The following is a 22,043-nucleotide window of genomic DNA, read 5'->3' as shown; positions in this document are numbered from 1 at the left end:
TGAAAAAAATAAGATAAAAAAAAAAATACTACAAAGTTTCCAATAATAGCTTCAAGCGCTCGATTTTCCATTGCTGTGCAAATCCACTCATTTGTATGATTTTTTGTTTTTCAAGCTTATTTCATTGAAATTGGATCAGATGGCGCTGGTGCCAGCTGTGTGCCAAGAAAACGCGCTCAGATCCCTGAAAGCGTGTACAGTAATACACTGGAGTGGAGGGGGACTCAGACCTCTGTAGACTGCCCGAGGCTTTTCCTGGTTGTGTAATACAGGCTTCTGGAGCTCATAGGGATTTAATAGCTTGTCTCCCTGACTTAACACCAGGTCAAGAATACTTATGCAGATCACTGCTCTGCACTGTTTGGTGCTGATAAAGAATCAGTATGAGCCGATGCAGTAATAATTCTTGTCGCAAAATAATGTATCTGTCCTTTCAAACGGACATAAAACTCCCATTTTGAGGCCTTTACGGCCACTCGGCTGTAAATAAAATACTTTGCTGATTTTGGCGTCTTTACAGTTCAGTAAAGTGCCCTCGGGGGATCGTTACAATTTATACACGATCGTGTTTAACTCAGTGTTTTATTGTTATTTTTAAATAGACCAGAGAAAATGCACGCTCAGTCAATATTTTTACATCCTCTGTGGATTTACTTCTTAAGACGCCGGCGTGTAAAAATACATGGGTTCTGATTACACAGAGCAGAGAGCTCTTGTGACGCCTCGCTTGGCCAAATGGGTCCGAGTTAACAGACAATTTCATGACAGATAATTAATCAGGAATGCGATCTTAATATAAAACAACTGGAGTGAGACGAGTGAAAGTAACTCTGTATGTAATTACAGATAAAATAACACTTATCTACACCAGTAGATTCCATTTCCTATCCCATCATCTGATTGTAAAACCTCGCTGAGGACAAACAGCCGTTTGTGTTTCCGCTGTCTTGCAGTGTGCCTCCGCTTTATTTGGAGTTGGGAAAAGTGCGGCATCCACAAACATAGCACTTAGCACTCACTTAACGGCGGCGTTCCCGTCCCTTAAGGCAAATGAAAGTCGGACTTAAAGGCAATTAGAGCCATTACAATACCAATTTCAATTTGTTTGGTGCCCATCATCCTCTCTATTGTCGTGCAAGTGGAAGGTTTCTGCAGGCGAGGTTGTTGTTATTACTAAGCTACGACCAATCAGCGCCGAATTAGCACGTGAGTGATACAAAATTAAGGAATGCCACACATGCTGCTTTGGGGGAAGACACTAATTAATTACAGTTCTTATTGTGTATTAGAATAAAGCTTGATTTTACAGGAATAATAAACAGATTAGAGTTACAGATACAGTAGCCGATAAGGGAACAGCAGTAGTCGTATTGTGCACGTTGGCAGATGTCATAAAAGAGTGGAGATTTATGTTCAGTTTTCATTCAAAACACTCGTAAATCACCTCGTGTTTGGGGATTTATTGTTTCAACAGCATAACCCAGAGGTTACAGCTCACAGTGACTCCTTTGTTGTACAAATTTCAGCTGCAGTACTATTACTCCTCTTTCCTATGTGTATCCTTTTTTTTTTATTGTGGGATGGATTAATAATGCATACTTTCTTAGGGTTAAAACTGTGACTAGGTCAGGCTGATTTTGCATAATGCAATATCGAATTCAGCCTAAAGAGGAAATCACAAAACACGGAGCACTTTGACTTATAACACTTGTATCTAGGGATGAGACGACGCCACTTGTTTGTGTCCGATACTGATACCGATATCACAAACTCGACTATCTACCCATACCTATATCAGTCCGATATGCGGTCGTATCAGCAAACATTTTTTTGCTGATTTTTATTGCCATTTTTACAGTCATGTTCATGGTGAAGCATGAGATAAAAAGGATTGTTGGATTGTATCGGATTTTACATGTTTATCTATCCAGTTATATTGACCAGTATCGGACCGATACCGATACCCATCCCTACTTGTATTTTCCCTTAGTTGCAAATTTGACTTTACAGCTTGGGCTTTGATATTAGGTTTTGCCCGTGTGTGAAAAGAACTTAAAAAAACACATTAAAAATTCATTCTCAAATAGAAGTTGAGTTTCTAAATGAACATTAGCCTCTCACGATTCCACATGAGTCTTTTCAAATTGCTCCCAGTAGCTCGTACTTCTCTCTGCACCGGCCAGGTCTGTGGATGGTCTGGATTAAGTCCAGCATCTCCACCGCCCGCAGGCGCGAGCCAAACCTGACTGGACGTCAGCCGAGCATCACAAGGCCAAAGCTGTCCACAAGCTCCAGCACACAGGGTGATTAGTGTCACCTGGAGCTGGTGGAAGCTTTTGTACGGCAGCCACTTTGCCGTTAAAACTGAAATTGATTTAATAATTGTGACTGCAAAAGTGAGAGAGGATTAATCTTTGCTTTGAGGTAAAAATCAAGTGTTTGGGCATGTGCGCTGCTTCCCAACTCCCAAGGCTCTGTGAATAGCATGAAGCTATGTCGTAATGACTGCAAATTGCAAAGCAAATCGTATTTAAACTCTCACAAGTTGTACAAAATTAGTATTCACCACAAAAACACGGGTGATTTTACATGATACATTCGCAAACGATTTTTGGCAACTTTGGTGGAATTTCACAGGTGAACGCCACACAAGAAGGTTTTGGGAGCCTTCGCTGTTTTCCACATATGTTAAGACTTAAACGACTTAAATGTGTTGACGCATAACCATATCTTCGCATGTAACCAGGCGTGTAAGGAAAATAATTTCTTCCGGACAGGTGACGTTTTTCGTGTGACACTGCAAAGTTGCTCTTTGACATTCAATGTCGTCGCTTGTCTGTAACTTGTCGAGTTACTGTCTCCATAACTCTTGGCTGTTGGAGTCATCTGCTAAAAGGGTAATTTAGAGGTGGACGACGTATGGCTGAGGAAACACCAGGATTTAAAATGGAATAAACAACAATTGTGAAAGTTTATTTATTTGGAACTGCGTATTTTCTCATAGAGGCAAGATGAAGCAGCAGGAATGTTCCAGACAGAGTTCTACTTTGAGAATATGGATCTTAGGGGGATGTGGTCCCAAATATTAAGTTATTTTACTTTATTTGTTATTTGTATTGTAAACACTTATTGTAAACACTTAAAGCTCACATAGAGTGGTCCTGTTGCACATATATGTTAGTTATGGAGGTCTACTTGCATACATTAACTTGTTTTTATCGTCAAAAACCTCCTAGTTGCTGTAAACGAGCCGATAGAAATCCTCTTTTCTGATGGTGATTCCCAGCCACGAGATTTGAGACTCAACTCTCTCACCCAGAAGACAGAATCAGGCTGATTGGCCAGTACCCAGAAGTACATCCGCTCTCAGAAGCGCAGCTCCCCCCTCTGGAACGGTGGATGCACTGTTACTCATTATCAAAACATTGTTTTAACAATGTTTAAAATTAGCTTCTTCACGACTTCCCGCCACAGTCCCTTTTATGACTTTGACCCGGAGTAAAAAAAAAATCTTAAAAAATCCTGAAAATGTGCGTTAATCTTCAACATTTAGCAAGGAAACGTCTAAAAATCGCAATATTTTAGAGTCTGGTGTATTTAGCAACGACACTGCTGAAAGCCGCCGATCGTGAGCCGAATCACAACCCGTTTTTCAGCCGTATTTCAGTTCACTGACCGGTCACGCAGGAATTAACTGATTCTAATGATTCGGTTACATCGAAAGCAGCTGCTTTGCTCTTCACTAGTTTGTGTTTGTGTTTGTGTTTAGCCGTGCTCTGACGACCTCGCCCACGTTGAGGAGGAACTATGCAGTAATGGAAAACTACGCGCCTGGTACCCAAGCCGAGCCGTGCTAGAACTGTATAGTTTACATTAGTCAACACTTGATTTTTCCAGTTTTCTAGTGAGTTTTACTCAGCGCTGTCAAAACCCCCCCCCAAACATCACGTGAAATGACTTTTGTGTTTAGAGATCTCGCTGATGTGTAGCAGGCGCCCGATCCGATTTTCAACAGAATTGACATGGGGAATTACTCTCATTTTGTTGCTCCTTCTTCTCGTCATTAGTATTGTTAGAAGTGTCCTTTATTCCCGTTCCAGTTTCCAAACAGATCTTCAGATATTTCTTCAGTGACGGCTCGTTTTGTTCATAATCAAATCCAGTTAAGCGACACACTGCAGCGGTAATTCGACATGTATTTTGAACGTTCCGTTGCCTTGTTTCCTTCCCTGAATAGAGTGTAAACCTGTTTGAACTTTTCTGTGTCCTGACTCAGACTCAGTCGAATGTTGGATTGTGTTTCTCGTGGTCTACACATTTTCCCTGCAGCATGTTAAAAGAAAAGAAAAGGGGGTGAAGACAGCGATGCCAGCTCTAACAGCCTGTCATTGTAGCTTTTAGATAAGATCTTTTCAGGGGGAAGACATTTCATTTTGATTAATAGCTGTTGCTTCTTGGATGACTGACAGATATTGGTCTGAACACAACTGGAAATGTGATGGTCCACTGCTCTGACTTGTTATGCATCTGTAAAGGAGAGAGGGAGAGAGGAAGAAGTGTTGTATAAACCTGTGGTGTGTGGTTGTGTTCTCGTGTGTGGTGCACACTTGTGTGTCTATTTAAGGAAATATGACATTTTTCTTTTCTTCTATCCTCATCGGTACAAACACAAACGCTATACAATAATGCAATGTCGGTAAAAGGTCAAAAACAAATAAAGAAATTGTCAACCAGCTTATCTAACACCTGATCGTGTCCTGAGAATCTAATAATATAATAGCGCAAAATGTTCAACGGCAAATTGTAACATAGTCCGCTAAATGTGTATCTATGCAGATATCCACGTACGTGGATAACGCCTAAATATTGCTGCCTTGTTCTGTGCTCATCAATGTAATTTTTGCTTGTTTCCTGTCGTTGTTCATGTGCTTGTCCAATTGTATGGACAAGAGACTGAGAGGCCTCTTACGTATCTCGCAGATTCAAGCGTAGTTACACAAATATGCACTCACACCTTATTATTAAAACCAAATTATGCTTGTTCGGGCCTTGTTCGTCTAAAACCAGACTTTTTAAAATCCAAGCCCAACTGATACTGTGTTGAATTGAATTTGTGTTTGTGATTGAGCGGGAGTTAAATTACTATTGCGCAAAACTGGCCTTGGCGCCCTGCACACGCTCCACTGATCCCACCCTCTCTCTCTCTGGCTCTGAGCTGGAAATAATAGAAGAAGCCGGAAAACATAGCGAGAAAAACTTGGCATGTATTTAATTTGATTTTATTGAATCGGCTCTCAAGTATCATGATACAATCAAACTGTGTCATAAGCATATCGTCCCAGCCCTTAAATTTAAGCTGCATTAAATATTTTGAAGTTAATGGATGGTGAAAATACTAATTTGCTAATACTAAAGCCGTGCGGAACGGTACGGTTTAGTACAAGATGTATTTTTTTGCATTTCCATTAGGATTAGTACTCAAATAATTGGCCCCAACATTCAGTTTTTTCGGTACCTTCACTTTGTGGTACCAGAGTAATGGTACGGTATGGTAGGGCCCTATGATTTCCGTGTTAACGGAATCGCGGACGGAATCGCGGAATTGGCCAATAAAAACGGAATCTAATGTTAAACGCGGAATATCGCGGAAATTGACATAATGTGACTGAAATGCTGTCATCGTGAGGAGAAGGAACGTTTGTCTGGAGACATGTTCCGGGGAACGCAAGTGCGCTGCGCCCGCATGTAACCGGCGAGCGTCTCCTTGTCCAGGTGCCGATTGAAACCCAAGTCACACCATCAAATACGCCATTATTACGGTTATATTGTTATTGTCAATAAAGATGTTATATTTAGGAATGCACCGATAATTCGGTGGCCGAAACACGGCGAGTAAACTGTGGAACATCGCCTGATAAATGCTGGATAGTCTCTGCGCAAAAGTGAAACTTATGAACTCCCCGCCACTTTCACTTCACACCAGAGAACATTCTCTCTCTTTGAACAGTTAACTAAAGACATCGGCTCATCTGATGCATCTGTTATTCCCTTAATTGCAGAGTTGTAGGGGTAATCTTGCGTGTAGAGAAACGATCCAGTCGGATACGGAGAAGCGCACGGCGCAGGAGAGGGAGAACAGTACAGCGCAGGGGCGGTGCGCAGAAATCCGTCTGCACCAGATGAGGGGGCACTACCACTTTTTTATTTATGTTAATTATTTTACTTTTAAATGTGACCAGCATTGCATGGCTTGTTTTAAGATTCACTGGCATTTACTTAATTAGGATTTAACTTAAGTCAAAACAATTGAACAATTGAGAAGTCAGTGGACATTTTATTCACTGACACAAAAAGCACACATTCTATGGTGGTAAAGTAAGTATAAAAGGTAAAAAAAAAACAGAATAAAAAAAAAATAAAACAGAAAAAACGGAATTCTAAAAAATTAAAACGGAAAAAACGGAATTTGGAAAAAAATAAAACGGAATTTGGAAAAAAATAAAACGGATTTCATAGGGCCCTAGTATGGTGATTGGGGCGACAGAAAAATTATAAAACGAAAAACTTTCTTGCGACCAGTGTTTCTTCAACACCCGTAGTCTGACCTCGCACAAAGAACAGCCACAAACTGAGCCAGACAAAAAAAAAAGCTGCTGGATGACCTCCTTTGTTGTCTGTTAAGTCGCGTTAGACGCCATTCACGCATCTCGAAACTGAACAGTACCATAGAAACACAGCTTTACAAGTTCAAAGGTGGACAAACTTCATCCGATAAATGGATTCGTGTTTACCCGGACAAGGACAGAAGTCCACTCAATGATAGCGTACACACCCTAGAGCACACTGATATGTGTGTGTTTGTAACCTATTATATGCACACATGCTATTGCGTATTTTTGCAAGTGTCTACACACACGTCAGACCAACACATGCGTAAACATGCATGTCAGATTCCCCCCGCCACCCGGACTCAGCCCCTCACACTTCAAGGTTTTGCACCTATAAAGACTATTTGTGTATTGGGGGGGGGGGGGGGTTTGTCTGCCTGCAGTAGCTGAGATCATAAAACCTTTTAACAGCAACGCCACTGTTTGGACTCCCACCTCATTTCAACACCGTGTTTCCCCTCGAACTGTGTGTTTGTTCTCTCTTTGTTCTTCTCCCTTTTTGTAAAGGTTAACAACTTTAGTGTTACTTTTTATAGTTCTGAGGAGGACGATTTTGGGCGTAATAGTATATGAAGTGAGTTGCGTAATGGCCACACACATAAAGTGAGATAATTGAGAACATGTCCTGTTGCAGCATTAGAGATGAAACCAATTCTTAACGGTTCCGCTTCTAAATTATGATTTCAAACTGAACTGCTCTCTCTCCCTGTGTCCCCTTTCATTCACGAGCAATTCTTCCTCGTAGCTCGAGTTGTTTTTTGTGATTTGTATCATTTGAGTAGATTGGACAGTTGTTATTTTGGTCGTAACCTCACAACACACGAATGTGTTTATGTGCGCAGCGTCTTCCGAATGCAAGGAGACACTTTTCTGAAAACAGAACGCCCAACGCATTTAGGTTGTTTGAATTTTTGACATATTTTGTTGGCTGTTTAGAAGTTTGTGGCCGTGGGAGCTGTGGGTCGCGGCAGACGGCTGCATAAAAACATCTGTCTGTCCATCTATTTGTGCCTGTTTATCACTTGTATCTGGGTTTTTTTCCTCCGTTGGCACAGCTCTGTCTTTCCATCCACTGACCTTCTCTGCATATTGTTTTTGATCTCTATCTCTCTCTCTCGTCTCCTTTATTGATTAGTCTTCAGATGCATCTGTGTGATGTGTGCATGGTCTCCTCACTTTTGGTTTGCCAGAGGTGCTTACTCTGGTTCTGACTCTGAGCCAGAGGTTTTGAGGGATTCGTAAGATTCTCGTGAAAACTGCTGTGTGGGATTTCTGCTGCCTGCTGTCGCCATGTCAGACCTCTACAAAGTCAAATGTGAGAGACTTGTTTGCTGTTTTTGTTTTCCAGTGCCAAGAACATGTAAAGGAAAGTCGTACCCATCATGCTTTGCAGTGGGGGGGTGTTCAGTGTCTGTAAAAAGCGTAAACCCCAACTTGTCTTGAAAGTTTGAAATTATTTTTTCACCTAGAAACACAAAAATATTAGTTGCCCACAACTGAAAATATGGCTTTGTTTGACAGAGCATCTCTCAAAGGTAGTTGAAGTTTGGCAGAATATGTTTGGATTAGGGATTACGGTAATGCAATAAGAGATAAAAGAAAAAACGACTTGGAAAGAAAAAAGTATTTGATTGCTAAACAGGCAAGTAATTAGGGCTGTCAGCATTACTTGTGATTAATTCAGGGCCCGAAACCTAATGTTAATCTTTTGTAGTGTCTTGTGCACCATGTTGTTGTTTTAAACCTCTGATAATAGTTGTTGCACATTAAGAAATTTAACAGCCCTAGAAGTCATATTTTATCAGCAACGACAATGCTAAAATATGTTTGCTCTGTTAAGTAGTTTTATTGAAATATTATAGGATATTCCTTGACACTCTTTCACATTATACTTCTGTGATTTCCATAACAATCTGTTTAACTCAAATAGGTGCATTTATACCAAGGTTATTTATGTGATTGTCAGTTTTAAGGAAGTCCGTTTGACCCTGGGAGGTGCAGAGGTCAAAGAGCAGAACACTCTGTGTCCCTGCCCTGAAATATGAAACACAACTTAAGTGTTTTGCATGTTGTGTGTCTTATATGAGCTGAACTGAAGAAAAAACAAGCACAGGACAGTTAACAGTCAATGAAGACACTCACATAAGACATCCTAACACAAATCCAACTCTATGTTAAGCCTAAATCCAAGTCTTAACCCCCATAAAAGCCTTTCAAAGTTGAGAGGACCAACGAAAATGTCCTCACAAGGCCAGTATGTCCTCACAGCCTATTGTAGATATGTTCTCTCTCTCTCTCACACACACACACTTACACATGCGGTCAGATGTGGACACCTTGATGGTCAGTGTGTATCCACACTAAGTGCTCACAGCTGCTTTGCTTTGACTCTCGGCATGAAACAGTTTGCGCAGTGTTGTTTTTGACTCGTGCCGTCCCGGAGACTTAACAGTGTTCCCTCAGTCAACAACAGACAGTCGCGGAGATTGATGGCTGTTTTCCTTGTGGCTCGCGGTGTTTTCAAGACCCACGTGTTGTTTCGTAGTGGGACTGATGGACAGAGAGGCTCTGCCGGCAGCTCTGTGGGGTTTCGCATGTGCATGTGTGTGTGTGTGTGAGAGAGAGAAAGGGAAAATGACAGAACGGCTCATCAATTTGTGTAAAATGTCTAAATGATGATGTTTCGGTCATTACTATTTGCCACTATTTGTCTCATTTAATGGACAGAAAATGTCTATAAAGCAAAGCTATTCAGTTTACTGTCACAAACAAACCAGCACATATAAACATGTAAGAATTTAAATCTTATTACCCACTTAAACTAATAAATAGTTGACATGAATTCATTAGTTGATTAATCGATTAATAATCGATTAGCTGTTGCAGCACTAACTAGAAAAAAAACACCTGACAAAAATCAGAGGCAGGAAAAGCGGATTATTGTTGTTTTTCATGTCTGAAACAATAATAGAAAGAAAAGTAGAAAACTGCTTAGTATTGCAAGACACCCAGTTTCAGAAAATATCACATATACATTTAAATCATGTTTTGGACTAAACTATAGTCTGACTAAAACTGGACTAAACTGTAGTCTGACTAAAGCTGGACTAAACTGTAGTCTGACTAAAACTGGACTAAACTGTAGGCCGACGAAAGCTGGACTAAACTATTGTCTGACTAAAGCTGGACTAGTCTGAATAAAACTGGACTAAACTGTAGTCTGACTAAAGCTGTACTAAACTGTAGGCCGACGAAAGCTGGATTAAACTATTGTCTGACTAAAGCTGGACTAAACTATTGTCTGACTAAAACTGGACTAAACTGTAGGCCGACGAAAGCTGGACTAAACTATTGTCTGACTAAAGCTGGACTAAACTGTTGTGTGACTAGAGCTGGACTAAATTGGAACTGAAATTGTACTAAATTGAATTTCTCAGTCGAAAGTCGGGCTAACACATTCAGATAATGTGTTTCATAGTCAAGCTACTGCATGTGTATCCTCAATCCAAGTCAGACTTAACTTGACCTGGGTGCTAGAAGAAGCCAGGACACAGAAGGATTGGACAGCAGAGACAAAAACATGAAGAAATTCAGGCTGGTACATTTGTTGGACTGATGAGCAGGTCGCAAACGTACTGACTTACAGCTTGTTCAGGGTGTAGTGAAGCAGGAGAGAGTGGTGTGGGGTGTGGGGGGGTTTGAAAGGTTGACATCTCAATCACCACAATCCTCAGTACACACACGTGCACACAGACACACAGGCACACCACACACCTTCGGCCATTTGGCTTGAGACTGATTCTTCTTGACAGCCTAAATATTTGGCTGTGCCCGAGCACCAAGGTAAACGCAGCCCACAAGAATGTTTTTAGAGAGAGGGAGAGAGAGGGAGAGATTTTGGACAGAGGAGATACAGAGAACACACAAAGCAAAGGACAGCTGTATTCACAGCTTCACGTCAATGTAGCTCATTTGTTTATGTGAATTAAACGCATGAAGCTCAGTTTCATTGTGGACAGGGATGCTGTGGACACTGGGGTGTGTAGTCACAATGTGTGACAAAGATTTCATTTTAGATGAATAATTTTGAGATATAAACATCTACAGACTGAAGTGAAAATCATTTTAAATGTAATTTCAAATGAAAATGAGAATAAGGATTCATATAATATGTATGTTACATATAAAAATAATAAGGAAATTGCCATTCCCTCTGATATCGCCCTACATTATTGCTCTCCATATATCTTTTTTCTGTAGATTATCTTAAAGTGAAGCAATTTTGTGTATCATTTTTCAGAATTAAAGAAAGAAAAGAAGAAAAAAAAAACTGGGGAAAAAACAGAAAAAGCAGCCAAAGAACTCCACCACATCACAGTGTATAACCGGCCATCGACTGCACTGATTTTTAAACATCAGCATCCGTCACAGAACAACCCGTATCACTTCTGATTTTAATTTTGGAGCTGGAAGAACTGAATCCATCCAAAAATAAAAGTAATAGGATATATCGGTTACATGGAAGATAGATTTTCCTTACAAAAACACAAGTTAGGGGATTTTTTCTCTGTGAAGCTCAGCGAGGGATCACACTTTTCTTCTCCTTCTCTTTTTATCTGTAGTCTGGCTGTTGGAAATATTGGCCATCACCCCCCCCCTCCCTCCTTTTTTTAACCTTGTATTTAAAAATTAATAAAGATTAGTTCAAAGGTCTGTTTTTTTTTTTTTGCTCTGGAGAAGCTGCAGTAATCCATGATAATGAGGCTTTGAAACACACACACACATACATTGTGCACATAAACACACACAGAGAAACAACCTAATCTCGCACAGGTGTATACACACTTACATGCACGAAAAGACACACACTCGCCGAGGAGGTAATTAGTGACCTGTGGAATGTCGGGGTCAAATCTTAAAAGACCTGGCTGATAGAGGGGATATGTAGGATCAAAGGGGGGAGAATAGACGGAAAGAGAGAGAGATGGATGGAAGGAGGGACAGGAGGAGAAGGAGGGAGGGAGGGAATGTACAGGATCAAAGCGGGAGAGAAAGGGAGGAATGAAATAATGGCATCATGAATGGAGGAGTGCGAGAGCGCGAGGTGTAGGCGAGGTGGGAGGAGGAATGCGATAATGTGCTCGGGAGAGTTGGACGAAAGGGAGCGGAGAGGAGGACAAATGGGAGACGGGGTCGGAAAAGGAGGCAGAAGAGGGGAAAAGGTTGGAGGGGAGAAGAGTAGAAACAATACAGATAACTCAAAGTGACAGGTGTGTGTGTTTCTGGATCTTAAACGGCCGCGTTTCAGCCAGAAAGTGAAAGCTCACTTGCGCGGCGGTGAAAGATTTATGCATATATATATATATATATGTGTGTGTGTGTGTGTGTGTGTGTCAGTGAGAGAAACTGTGCCTTTTTTTTTCCCCCCTGCAGCCGCAGTATCCATTAGCTACTGTTTACACAACCATTTCTTTACCATGTAAAACTACATTTTTTTTTCTTTTTACATTTGGTTTTCTGATCCGCAACAAGCGACAGTTCCCACCACAAACAAATATATTCTTTGGACGTGCTCAGAAGTGTCCCATGTCCAACCACTTGTGCCGTACAGTATATATATATATTTTTTTTATTACCACTATGGTCAAAGCTGTTTCTCTCCTCTGCTAAATACTGCACTGTCACTACGTCAAGAATAACGGTGGCTGTTAAAACCTCGTGGAAGTCGGAGAAAAGAAGAGGAAGAAAATGAATTCCTGTCAAAAAAAATGACATTTTTTTACCAGGCTATATTTGCTTTCCTTGAATGAGAATTTCACTCTGTCTGGAATACGGAATGTCAGACATGGTTACTTCCTGCTTTTAAAGGGGATATGCGTACAATATGTACAGCAGTGATCCAATTCAGAGCTTCTGGATAGAGCTGCACTAACCTGGTGTTACACTGTGTTCATACATATGCACACTCATAAATCTGACTAACATTCTAATATTCATATTCATACGACTTGATTCAATTTTGTATGGCAGCTGTCTACATATTAATTCATCTCCACTGCACTGTTTTTTTTCACCCTCTCTTGTCAACATGTTTTTGAGAAGGGTTGTGAGGCTTTTTTAGGTTTGGTAATGTTGGGCTTTTCCAACTTATATCTGCAGCTGACAAACCAATACATAAACAGCTTTTGCTCCACCATTGTTACCAGCGAAGACAATCGGTACGTTTACATGCACGGTTTGGCCAAAGTACGTCTGACTCTGCCTCTGTAGGTGGCGCTGTATCGCTCTATAAGCTAGTGTGTATTGAATCAGTTTCCTGTTGACCGAAAAAACGCGGCAGACGGCGATATGGGGAGATGGATTGTGCTGTGGTTCTGTTTGTTTCATACTTGCTCTCTTGTTGCAAGATGCCACCGCCGTATGATTTCCGGAAACGGTTCAACAGAACGCCAAGACCGACTCTAGTCCAACTAAGCCTATGCATGCAGGAGTAATCGGACTATGAATCGCATTATCCAGGTATGATATGAGTCCGACTAAGACTAGCCGCAGCGCTACGAGAGCACCACCCCGCTGCACATGTATCCTTCAAACAGATTAGAAAGTACTAGTATAACGACAACAATACAGCGCCTGTGCTGTTCGCAGCCATCTGTGAGTGTGCTTCGGTAAAGAAGCATAATTGAAGGCTTAAATGTTGGGACTGCCTGAGGACTCTCCTTGAGTCACTTCTCTGTAAAGTCCTGGCAGTGCTGCCGTGCTCCTGATAGGTCTTGTTTTAAGGTTGACTAACATTTCACTGATAACATCACTAATAAGTAACTCACAGCCCATATCTGTAGTTTTTTTCCTGTCTACCTGTGGCTCTCCTCCTCTGAAATTTCACTGATAACATCAGTGTGTCATTGTTTTACCCCCCCCCCCTCCCCCCTTGTCACTCCATCTCTTCCTCTCTCTCGTTCTCGCTCTTGATTTTGGCAGTTTTCTGATTTCTGCTCTGGTCTCCTGTTTGTACGCCACATTTGCATGTGTGTGTGTGTTGCAGAGGGGGAGGAGGAGGAGGAGAAAGAGGGGGTTATGTTACTCTGATAACATCGCAGACTCAGGAGGAAACTGAGGAGCTGTTGGAAGTCTTCATTTGTGCTTGGGAAATGGCCAATGCCCATTCAGTTGGCTGCAAGTCCTGTGTGTATGTGTGTGTGTGGGAGACACCTGTTAAAACCAACTGAATTGTTAATTATGTTATAACATTCGCTGGCGCTTACAACCAGAATGACAAACAATGAATTTATCCACTTTCCATACAGTTTACTGACATATTGTTGCAGATTAAATACTTCTATCTTATCCAGTTATCCAGATTATATGCTTAGGATGTGTGATAAATTTAAACTGTTGTGCAGATGAAGTGAACAATGGGTCCAACCTGGCTCGGACTGGTCGTCAGGCAGGCGACGACTCTGTTTTGTAGCCATTGTTGTGTTGCAGTGGTGTTTGGTATCGACGGGCCTTGACAGCAGATTCGGCATGCGGACATGGCATCGCTGCCCGCCAATAAGAGGGATCACTGGGATTAAGACAGTTGTATCGGATAAACCTGACCATGTAGAGCGAGCATCTATGTGATGATCACGAGAGACAAGAAAAACATAGATAGTGTAGGTTATACTGCATACTGTATATGCTGCTGCTTAATAGGTTTTCCGGTTACTCTTTTCCCCCTCCGACTGAGGCAGCAGCATCACAGTTGGCCAGTTCTCTGCTGTTGGCCAAGTCATTGGGGCGGTGTGTCCCAGACCTTACAGCCTAATCTGGTCACTTTACATTATATTATAGTGACAATATAGTAATTGCATAGAAATTATTTTTTTACAGGAAAGCTAAACAATTGCAACAGCAACTTATTTTATAGTAGTCACCGAGTAATAGCTCGGGAATGGCTGTGGGAAATAAATGAGTGTTGGACAAAGAGAGGATGAATTTCCACTTAATAATAATAATGGTAATGATTTATTTTCATGAGAATTTATGCACACTGTAGCCTAGAGTAATTCTCACTACCAAGCAGTTTTCTTTGGATATTACTGTGGAAATAACATGGTATGTTACCCTGCTATTACAAATTTATTGCCATACTATTACCGTGTAATCCTGTGATTCAACTTCTTCACTTGCACATGCAAACCACAGGTGACTCCGCCAATAATTAACAGATTTGTGTCTTTAAAGTGACTTTAGAGTTGGTGGAGCTGATTCTCCGTTTTTGGGGGGCCATTCATTGCAGAAGTACAATGAAATAAGGCTTCAGTCAAACAGCAGATGGGAAAGGAATGTGGAAAACAAGAGGGGAGATATAGCATTTCTATTTGTTTTATGTAGTATTTGGGAGTGTTACACTTTCTTGATTTAGCCCGATGTTGTCTCATCAGTGGCGCCGATGCCTCGGTGGAGGATTTGTTTCCATTCCATTGACACGTCAACTCTTCAGCCAAGTGTTCTCTATTCCTTAATTACCCACACTGACATCCAGTTTTTTTTATTTTTATGTGAAAGCTGAAAATCCACCTAACAGGTTGTCTTCACCACCACTTGCTTCTTCCAGTTGGGATCTGTTCATTTTTTTTTTCCAGGTGCCAAATTACCCCCAGAATAAGTCTCCTCCTCTCCCAAACAAACAAACACTTAAACCAGTAAAAACACTGAATAAACTAAATTCACATGAGCATCTCAGACCTTCTGACGTGTTGGAGCTGTGCGAGCTGATGTGCCGCCAACGTTTTTTGTTCGCACGATAAGTTAAAATCCCAACATCTGATGACGGAAATCCATAATTTGATTAAAAGGCGTGTTAAGAAACATCAGTTTGGACTGTTTTTGGGCAGACGGCCGCTTCACTGATGCGTGCACTTGAAATCAAACCGACTTGCTACCTTGATTAAAATTACAGACTTGCAGAGAAGTGCTGCAAATGTTTGTTGTCATGTTTTGTACACAGCTCATCAAACCCTTCAATACACGTCCGGTTGAGGCAATCTGCATGTTCAACAGATTTGAATTTCTCACAAAAACCCACTATAGCTGCGTCTCTGTCGTCCCACCGCGTGTCGCACGCTCGTCAAACGGGTCACGTGTGTCTCGGTTCTAACGATGCCGCTTGTGCAGAGCAAACGTTTTAAACTTTAGTGCACGCTTGTTCCACACAATTTCCAACACAAACTGCTGCCATCTGTTTTTTCTAATTACTTTTCTCGACAGATTAATCATCTTTTAGGACCGTTGGACAAGTTTCATAAATGCAATTAACGTAAGCTCTCCTCCGAGATCCTTGACTGAGCGCCGTCGCAACTTTTCAAAGCCAAAACACTGCAGCGAGAGCAACAGTAGTTTTTTGTTGTTGTTGTTTTTTTTTTTGTTAAAGCAGAGGAGCTGAACACTCCAAATCTCCACATGTGGGAATCTGTGTGTGATGATGTTTGCTCTGGATGCACACAGCCATCCCACTCCATCTCAACAAGAGGGGGACCATTTCCATGACAAAGGGCAATTATTGACTTTCATTGGCTCCGCTTGCTTTGATATCAGTAAGGGGCGTGTCCGTGTGTCAGTGTGTGCGTGCTCGAGGGGCGGGACAGGGGGCAGCGGTGGAGGACAAGAAGAAATGATGAAAGGGGCCGAGTGGGAAAATGCACCCGCTGACCCACAGAGCACAAACAGAAGTGGAGGATCACGGCATAAGCAGAGAAATCAGTCGTTTCCACTGTTTTCTCTCTCGTTCCTCACTTTCTTGTGTTTTTTTTTTTTTCTTGTCCATCTATTTCCTTGTTTAAAACTTTAACTCTCTCACTTATTATCAGGCAAACTCCTATACACCCCCTCTCTCCTCTCCCTCATTCTCCTCCTCCCTTCACAGCCATAATTTAAGGGGCTGAAAAGGCACGGCGAGCGGAGAAAGAGAAGGGAGAGCTGAGAAAAAAAAGGGGAGACCCTGCAGATGAGGGCCTTCCCTTCACGGACGTGGCACAGATGTGAGGGTGTTTTTTTGTGAAATGAGTTGGGGAATGGGGGGAGGGGGGGTGGTGGCGATAGGCTAATTTGCGCGGCATAAAGACAGGGCTCTTTTCATATGCAGAGCGCCCACTTTGATGCGCGGCCGATGAAAGCTTGAGGGAGCGCAGAGGAGAGGAGAAGAGGAGAGGGTGACGGAGGGCTCCTTTGTCCCGTGACAAGAAGGCATCTGCTCCACATTGCCCTCCTCTCCTCCTCTCCTCGGCTACACTGTGGCTCCCACAAAAGTGTCATCAGAGCACCTTAGAGAACAGAGCACAGAAAAGCCTCTGGGGTTGCAGCGTACGGGCTTGCACAACAATAACAAAAAAAAAAAAAAAATTGACACAAGATGCACACACTGGCATTGATGAAGTCCACAAAATTGTAAAAACACGCAGCAGACGTACCGCACTCCTTTCTGCGCCACACCACAGCTGACAAAACACATCTTCACTTTGACAAATTGTTCCCTTTGAGAAACAAATTCACCATAGAGTCCTTCGCCTTTTGTGGGCGATGAAAATCACAGTGCCTGCAGGGTGAAAGGTGTGCATGTGTGTGGTGCAGAGATCACAGGGAGAGACCATGAATTGGTCTGAAGTAAAAAAAAAAAAAAAGGGCTGACAGCCTCAGCTCCTGGGAATGGACAGTGTGGTGGGACCCCCAAGTGTGAGCGCGTTTGTGTGTGTGTCTGTGTGTGTACACATGCATGTGCCCTCCCGGTGGGGATCAGAGGCGGCAGGCCTCACCGGGGCCCTCTCACCAAGCACAGGCTGATTTCACGCTCACACAATGAGCTGAATCCCAGCGGCAGAGTAGAGAAACTTAAAACTGTCTCCTTTAGCAATTGCAATAATTAGTTCAGATCTGAACCATTTTTTTTTTATAAAAGATTAAAGATAAGTGAGGTAAGATGTACTCTACCGTTCAAAAGTTTCACTTAGAATTGTCCTTATGTTTGAAGGAAAAACACTTTTTTTTCAATGAATACAACATTAAATGAATTAGAAATACACTATACATTGTTAATGTGGTAAACGACTATTCTAGCTGCAAACGTCTGGTTTTTAATGGAATATGTACATAGGTGTATAGAGGCCCATTTCCAGCAACTAATTTGAATAAAAAATATTTCTAATCTTGTCAATGTCTTGACGATATTTTCTATTCATTTTGCAACTCTTTTGATGAATAAAAGTGTGACTTTTAATGGAAAACAAAAGAAATTGTCTACGTGACCCCAAACTTTTGAACGATAGTGTATTTTCTGCCTATTCTTGCCTCACTGTAAACATACAGTATGTGTAACCGGCAAGCAGCATGGCTTGAAGAATGGTGGTGTCATTCTTTTGGTTGGTCTGCCACTTATGATCTTAAATATCGTTACAACTTTAAATGGACTTCCATGGAATGTACATATATTTATAGTCCCCAGAGAATGAATCATGGGGTTTGTTGTGATCCTCTACCTTATGAGTGCCAATATGAGTGTAAAATTAAAGTAAAGTAAAAATGCAGGGCATAACTTTTAAATATACATCTAAACTAGTGTCAAATTATTTTGCACAATGCTGATTCAGCTCTACACAACTCTCTGTTTCTTTGTATATTCATGTTTAGATCTTGTATCACCCAACACAATTCCTGCACTGCACACAGAATGTAACAACAGCAGCTTTGCACAAGTAAAGCAAGACAGTTGCCCTCGAAAAGGTTTCAGAAGAGAATTTTTCCTCGGATAACTGATTGTCACTGTGCTCTCCGTAGGTAATCTTTGCCCTGAACCAGACGCTACTACAGCAGGAGTCTCTGAGGGCAGGTAGCCTTCAGGTTCCATACACCACTGAAGACCTCATCCGGCACTATAACTGTGGAGATCTCAACTCCATCATCTTCAATCATGACACCTCACAGGTGAGAGTCAACTTTTACTCTTGTCCTGTCCAAGCGGCAACTGGTTGCGATGTCATCCTACCATCCTGAACCTTCGATACTTACTGTTTGGCCAGCGCCATGTTGAGGTTTTACATCTGTAAAATAACCCTAATGCCACCTGCAACCAGGCTCCTATTGGACGTTACTAGTCATCTATTTTCATCGACCTAAACTGACGTCATGTTTTATTTACCCGATGCCCTGAAACAAGCAATTGACACCATTAAATCCTCAAGAAAATGTTTGCATGCTAAAGTTTGGGGTCACCCATACAATTTTTGTTGTGTTTTCCATTAAAAGTAACACTTTTATTCATCAAAAGAGTTGCAAAATGCATAGAAAATATAGTCAAGACATTGACAAGATTAGAAATAATGATTTACATAATCGCACAAGGGTTTTCAAGGGTTTTCTAATAATTCAATAGCCTTCTAACGCGATTAGCGAACACTATGTACCATTAGAACACTGGAAATGGGCCTCTATACACCTATGTACACATTCCGTTAAAATTAAAAAAAAAACTAGAATAGTCGTTTAACACATTAACATTAACAATGTATAGAGTGTATTTCTGATTCATTTAATGTTATAATCATTGGAAAAAAGTGATTTTCCTCCAAAAATAAGGTCATTTCTAAGTGACCCCAAACTTTTGAACGGCAGTGTACATAAATCACGTGAGAAGTAGACAATCATGAAGATTGTGTCAATTTCTTTTTAACTATACAGTGTAGGATCTTTTCTTTTCTTCTCTTTTCTTTAAATATTTATGTATGCAGTTCACTTTCACCGCAGTTAATAAGCAAAGAATCATTTTGACCCCTTGACCTGTTGGAGTGTCTCCGTGACACAACCCTTGACCTTCTGCCTTCACCTCTGACCTTTTAACTGACCCTCCATCCCCCACACCTTCTCCCATGTATGCTATTTCTCCTCTATAGTGTTGTACAGTTTACTTATCCCGGGTTTTCTCTCTGCTCTACATCGTCCCTGCCGTGTCCTCACATTTTCAGTTAAAAGTGAGTTCTTATTTTTGCATCCGAACTCTCCCCTTCTTAACCAACAGGTTCCTAACTTCAATAACGTGACGCTGCCACCCAGCGAGCAAGTAACCGCCCAGGAAATCGACAGCTACTTCCGACAGGAACTCATCTACAAAAGGAATGAGAGGATGGGCAAGAGGGTCAAGGCCCTGCTGGAGGAGCATCCCGACAAGAGCTTCTTCTTCGCCTTCGGAGCAGGTTAGTAGTGTGCTTTCATGGAGTTTCTGTTCAAAATGTCCGCCCAGAAAAGGCTGCATTTACATCTTCATTAGTCTTCAAAGCACCTGATAAGCTTGCTTTTATCCCTATGACAAAGTGACTTCAATTCCTATTTTTGTTGGGAGAGCACTTTCAGGCAAAAGGGATACATAGAGCGTCTTAAGGCCACATTATACTTCTCCGACTGCATAATGCGTTATCCGACTGCGTCACCACGGAGACACCTCGAGCCTTCATACTTCTGCGTCGTGGTGACGGATACGCGCTGCAATTTCCCGCCCGATCAGTAGGGGTCGCTACGCAAGGTTGTTGTGCTTCTGGCTACAGTGAGCAATGGCGTCCGAGAGAGAAAGATGGTTGTTGTTGAAACAGTGGCCGTTTCTCACTTTTCTGTGTCACGGAATGCAGTTTTAAGATAATTTGAGGTGAGAAATTGGCCATTTAGAGTCTAAACATGTGCTGTGTGTGTTAAGATATGATGTATTTATAGTTTGGCAGCGACGTTGTCGGTGGTGATCAGCCCCACGTCTGTGGACGCTCGGTGCGCACTGTGAGCCGGCACAGAGCAGCGTTATCTCGGCCTGTCCTGAGGACCAATCGCAGCTCTTGCCGTCCCCGTTGTCCCTTGACGGAGTGACGGACACTTAAAAAATATTTTGTGCAGTCGTGCAGAGGACTCTGCGTAACCTACGCCGAGCACTTTACGCAGGAGTATAAATTGGGCTTTAGTCTAAGCGGCTTAACAAGAGACAAAACAAAGACGGCGAAATGAAACCAGGGCCAGAAATCCCAGCCGATCGGTGTAGTCGAAGACTTCTTCAAATGTTTGAACAGATACAGAAACAGAGCATGTCATGGAATTTAAAGGGTCATGCTCCTATACCGTGTTTTGATAATTGTATATCTTGTTTTCCGCACATGCAATTTATAGAAAATATATAGAAAATTTCACAACATACTTGTGTCAGCACAGAGGAAAGTATCCCAAAAAAATCCAGCTCTTTAACCGCATCCCTCTATCAGTCCAGGACAGGACAGAACAGACACAGACATGTGGCCTGTTTCCATCCTTTCACATACCGTAGCTTTAAAAAAATGTCACTTTAATGCTTTGAATTCCTCTGTAACTACGCGACAACCGCATGACTCGTACAGCGTGTGCGATAAGATAAGATACTCTGGGTGAATCAGGAAGAATAAAGCTGATAACAACGGAGAAGATGAGGCAAAACTTTTCCGTCTTGCCTTGGATGACTCTCTCTCTGTGTGTGTGCGTGTGTATTCATGCTTCTTGTTTGACGCCAGACATTCTTTGTCCTGGCCGGAATCTTGCCGCTTGTTTGTTTTGCCTGTGGTTGTTCGATCCATGTGTTGTTTACGCGTAGTGAAGGTGACAGATGTGTCGTAATCATTAGTTCAGCTGGGGTTTTCGGGGCGAGATAAAGTTAGTTAGTGAGTACCTCACTATTTGGCAAAAAAAGCCCTATAATGTGATTTTTGTACTTTTTCAGATGAATGAGGCACTCAGTAGCCGAACACATACCTGTCTTAGATAATCCTGCATTTGGAAAGTGAATTCAACAATTCATCTATTGCACTTTCTTTTCTTATGTTGCATGTACGCTTGTGTTGTTTTTAAAATACACTACCGTTCAAAAGGTTGAGGTCACCCATACAATTTGTTTGTGTTTTTCATTAAAAGTCACACTTTTATTCATCAAAAGAGTTGCAAAATGAATAGAAAATATAGTCAAGACACAAATCATGATTTCTATTCAAACTAATAATTTTGCCATTTTGTCGAAGAACCAGCATAACTGTTTTCAGCTGTGCTAACATAATTGCACAAGGGTTTTAAAGGGTTTTCTAATCATCCAATAGCCTTCTAACGCGATTGGCAAACACAATGTACCATTAGAACACTGGAGAGATGGTTGCTGGAAATGGGCCTCTATACACCTATGTACATATTCCATTAAAAACGTAAAAACGTTTACTACATTAACAACAGTGCTTTTCCTTCAAAAATAAGGACATTTCTAAGTGACCCCCGAACTACTCAAAACGTAGTGTATGTCCAGGGAGAGCTTCTCCTACTCGATGCTAATTGGAAATTAAATCAAGATGC

General features: G+C 41.6%; 1 protein-coding gene across 1 annotated transcript in view; it reads left to right on the top strand.

The window, feature by feature from the left end:
• Nucleotides 1-19,899, top strand: part of trabd2a (TraB domain containing 2A) — a gene marked incomplete at both ends in the record, with an annotated part of 31,391 nt that extends 11,492 nt beyond the window's left edge. The window contains 2 exons of the mRNA XM_083903168.1: nucleotides 18,483-18,629; nucleotides 19,720-19,899. Of these exons, the coding sequence (XP_083759294.1) occupies nucleotides 18,483-18,629; nucleotides 19,720-19,899 (327 nt within the window). The remainder of the gene's footprint in view (nucleotides 1-18,482; nucleotides 18,630-19,719) is intronic.
• Nucleotides 19,900-22,043: the final 2,144 nt, after the last annotated feature.

Source organism: Microchirus variegatus (assembly GCF_963457635.1).
Source record: "Microchirus variegatus genome assembly, chromosome: 16".
Lineage (NCBI taxonomy): Eukaryota > Metazoa > Chordata > Actinopteri > Pleuronectiformes > Soleidae > Microchirus > Microchirus variegatus.
Note: the sequence above shows the minus strand (reverse complement) of the source record. Positions and strands in the feature narration are given on the sequence as shown.